Below are 2,780 nucleotides of genomic sequence, written 5' to 3' on the forward strand. Positions count from 1 at the left end.
TAATTGATAAGTTAACCTCACCTCCTATATTAGCTTACGCTGATTATAAACTTCCGTTTACTGTGCATATTGACGCCAGTAACGATGGTTTAGGGTCGGTTCTTTATCAGACACAGGAGGGCATTGACAGAGTAATTGCCTATGCCAGCCGTAGCCTACGTGGAGCAGAGAGACTTTACCCGACCCATAAAAGAGAATTTCTAGCTCTTAAATGGGCGGTGACCGATAAGTTCCACGAGTATCTTTATGGCAGTAAATTTGAAGTCAAAACGGATAATAATCCATTGACATACGTTTTTGATCGAGCTAAGTTAGACGCCGTCGGACATAGATGGGTCGCTTCTCTTTCAAATTACGATTTCAAATTAACATACAGAACGGGTAAGTCTAATGTAGACGCTGACGCCTTGTCTAGAATACAACCAGAGACTAAGCAGATGTTTAGTGATGCGATTAAAGCGGTATGTACTTCTTGTATTGTTTCTCCTGGTCCGTTTATTGAGACCGTTTTATTGACTGAGAGTGTTGCCACTGAAGATTTACATGAGGTAAGTATTAGTAAGATTGACTGGCATGAGGAGCAGAACGCAGACCCGTCTATTCGGAGAATTATTGCTTTAGTTCAGGGTAAACATAAACCAACCAAAAGGAAGATATCATTAGAGACAGAGGAAGTTCGTAGGTATTTACGTGATTGGGATAAGATTACATTAAAGGATGGGATATTGTACAGAAACAGTAGTCTGTATAATGAAAAGGTAACACAGTTAGTTTTGCCATCAGTACTCAGAGATATTGTACTACAGGGTTTACACGATGATGTAGGACATCAGGGTAGAGACAGGACATTATTCCTTGTGAAATCTAGGTTCTTTTGGCCAGGAGTGGACAGGGATGTAGAAACTTATAAGGTAATGTCTTGTGAGAATTGTATTCTGAGGAAGTCAAAGACGTGTAAAAAGTCGGCCGAAATGGTAAGTATACATACATCGTATCCTCTTGAGCTAGTTTGCATTGACCTTCTCACTTTAGAACAGTCAAAAGGTGGGTATGAGAATATATTGGTCATTACGGACCATTTCACTCGCTACGCTCAAGCAATACCTACACGTAACCAGACGGCTAAGACTACAGCTAAGTGTTTATGGGAGGATTATTCAGCATTACTCATTTCCGACTAGATTACACAGTGATCAAGGACGAAATTTTGAGTCGAGGATTATAAGCGAATTATGTAAGTTAGCTGATATTAAGAAGTCGAGGACGACCCCTTACCACCCCCAGGGAAATGGACAGTGTGAGCGGTTTAACCAGACACTGTTAAACATGTTAGGTACGTTAGACGAAGATAAGAAATCAGATTGGAAAACCTATGTAGCGCCTCTTGTCCACTCTTATAATGCTTCGAGACATGAAAGTACAGGATATAGTCCTCACTTTTTGATGTTCGGTTTGCATCCAAGACTGCCTATAGATGCGTTTTTAGGTATTTCATCTGGTTTTCCTGTTAAAGATCACAAGACATATCTAAGTAATCTAGAAAAGAGACTACAGTTCGCATATAAAACAGCAGCCAAGGTAGCGGATAAGGCAGGTAAACGCCATAAGACCAGGTATGATTTGAAAGTAAGACATTCTAATCTACAGAAAGGGGACAGAGTTTTGCTCAAGAAAGTAGGATTTAAAGGTAAGCACAAACTACAGAACAAATGTAATAGAGATCCATATATTGTCGAGTCTCAGCCAGATACTAGTATACATGTATACGTACTTAAACCTGAACATGGTCGTTCAAGGAAGGTAACTGTACATAGAAATATGCTGCTACCCATTTTTTCACTACCTACAGATGAGATAGTACGACAACAAATTCCGTCTAGTTGTAAAAAGGGTAAAACCTTTACTAGACCACAGAATTTGCAAAAAGACGATACTGTTGATAGTGATAAAAATGAGCTAATGCTCACAGAGGTACGTAGTAACTCTAGCGATGAGGATGATGATGATATATGTATAGTTGCTACTCGGTCTCCTAGGGTAATAGATCCTGACCTAAGTTCACAGTTGGTACTTAATCCTCAGGCCCCAGAGTTTTTACCGTCATCGTCTAGTAGTTCTTTACCAGTTTCAGATTTAAGTAGTTCTCGTTCAGATTTTAGTGGAGATTTGCTAAGTGATACGTCAGGTCAGTCTAGTGTACATTCTGGTGTTAATGATAGCTCTACATTAAGTGGTATGTCTGCTAGTGGTCATACGGAAAATAACTCCGTTGCCTTTGAGGCTACATACACACAACCTGTCTTACGTCGGACGACTAGACAGTGTAGAGCCCCACAGTGTTACCAGGATTTTATTTGGTATCGTTGATTATTTTATAAAATTTACAGTTAGTTTCAGTAGGATTTTTTTGTCATATCTTTGATTAAGTGTTATTTTAGATATGTTTATTTGTTGTAAATATGGTTTTAGTATATATTTTTGTTGTTTATAGATGGCATTATATCCTCATTCGTATCTGTTTGCATCCAGTAGAGGGAAGTGTTTCTCTGGTATGGCTTGCAAAGATATTATTATCAAGTCCGGTGGTAAATTGCAAGATTTGTGCCGAATAGCTATTTCTAGACTTAAGGGTGATACTTGTGTTCATAGTATTGTATACTTTGTTATCGGAATTCCCGATATTTGTACTTTGACAAGGAAAAAAGATGGAGTTTCTTATAATGAAGAGTCATGGTTAAATCTCGACATAGATCATGTGTCTAATATGAAAAATTTGATTT

At 38.4% G+C, this 2,780-nt stretch overlaps 1 protein-coding gene across 1 annotated transcript; it reads left to right on the plus strand.

The window, feature by feature from the left end:
- The first annotated feature begins 1,326 nt into the window (after positions 1–1,326).
- On the plus strand, positions 1,327–2,367 carry LOC134693621 (uncharacterized). The gene has a single exon (XM_063554460.1). The coding sequence runs from the start codon at positions 1,327–1,329 to the stop codon at positions 2,365–2,367; it is 1,041 nt and encodes a 346-aa protein (XP_063410530.1).
- Positions 2,368–2,780: the final 413 nt, after the last annotated feature.

This window comes from Mytilus trossulus, chromosome 12, assembly GCF_036588685.1.
Source record: "Mytilus trossulus isolate FHL-02 chromosome 12, PNRI_Mtr1.1.1.hap1, whole genome shotgun sequence".
Taxonomy (NCBI): Eukaryota; Metazoa; Mollusca; class Bivalvia; order Mytilida; family Mytilidae; genus Mytilus; species Mytilus trossulus.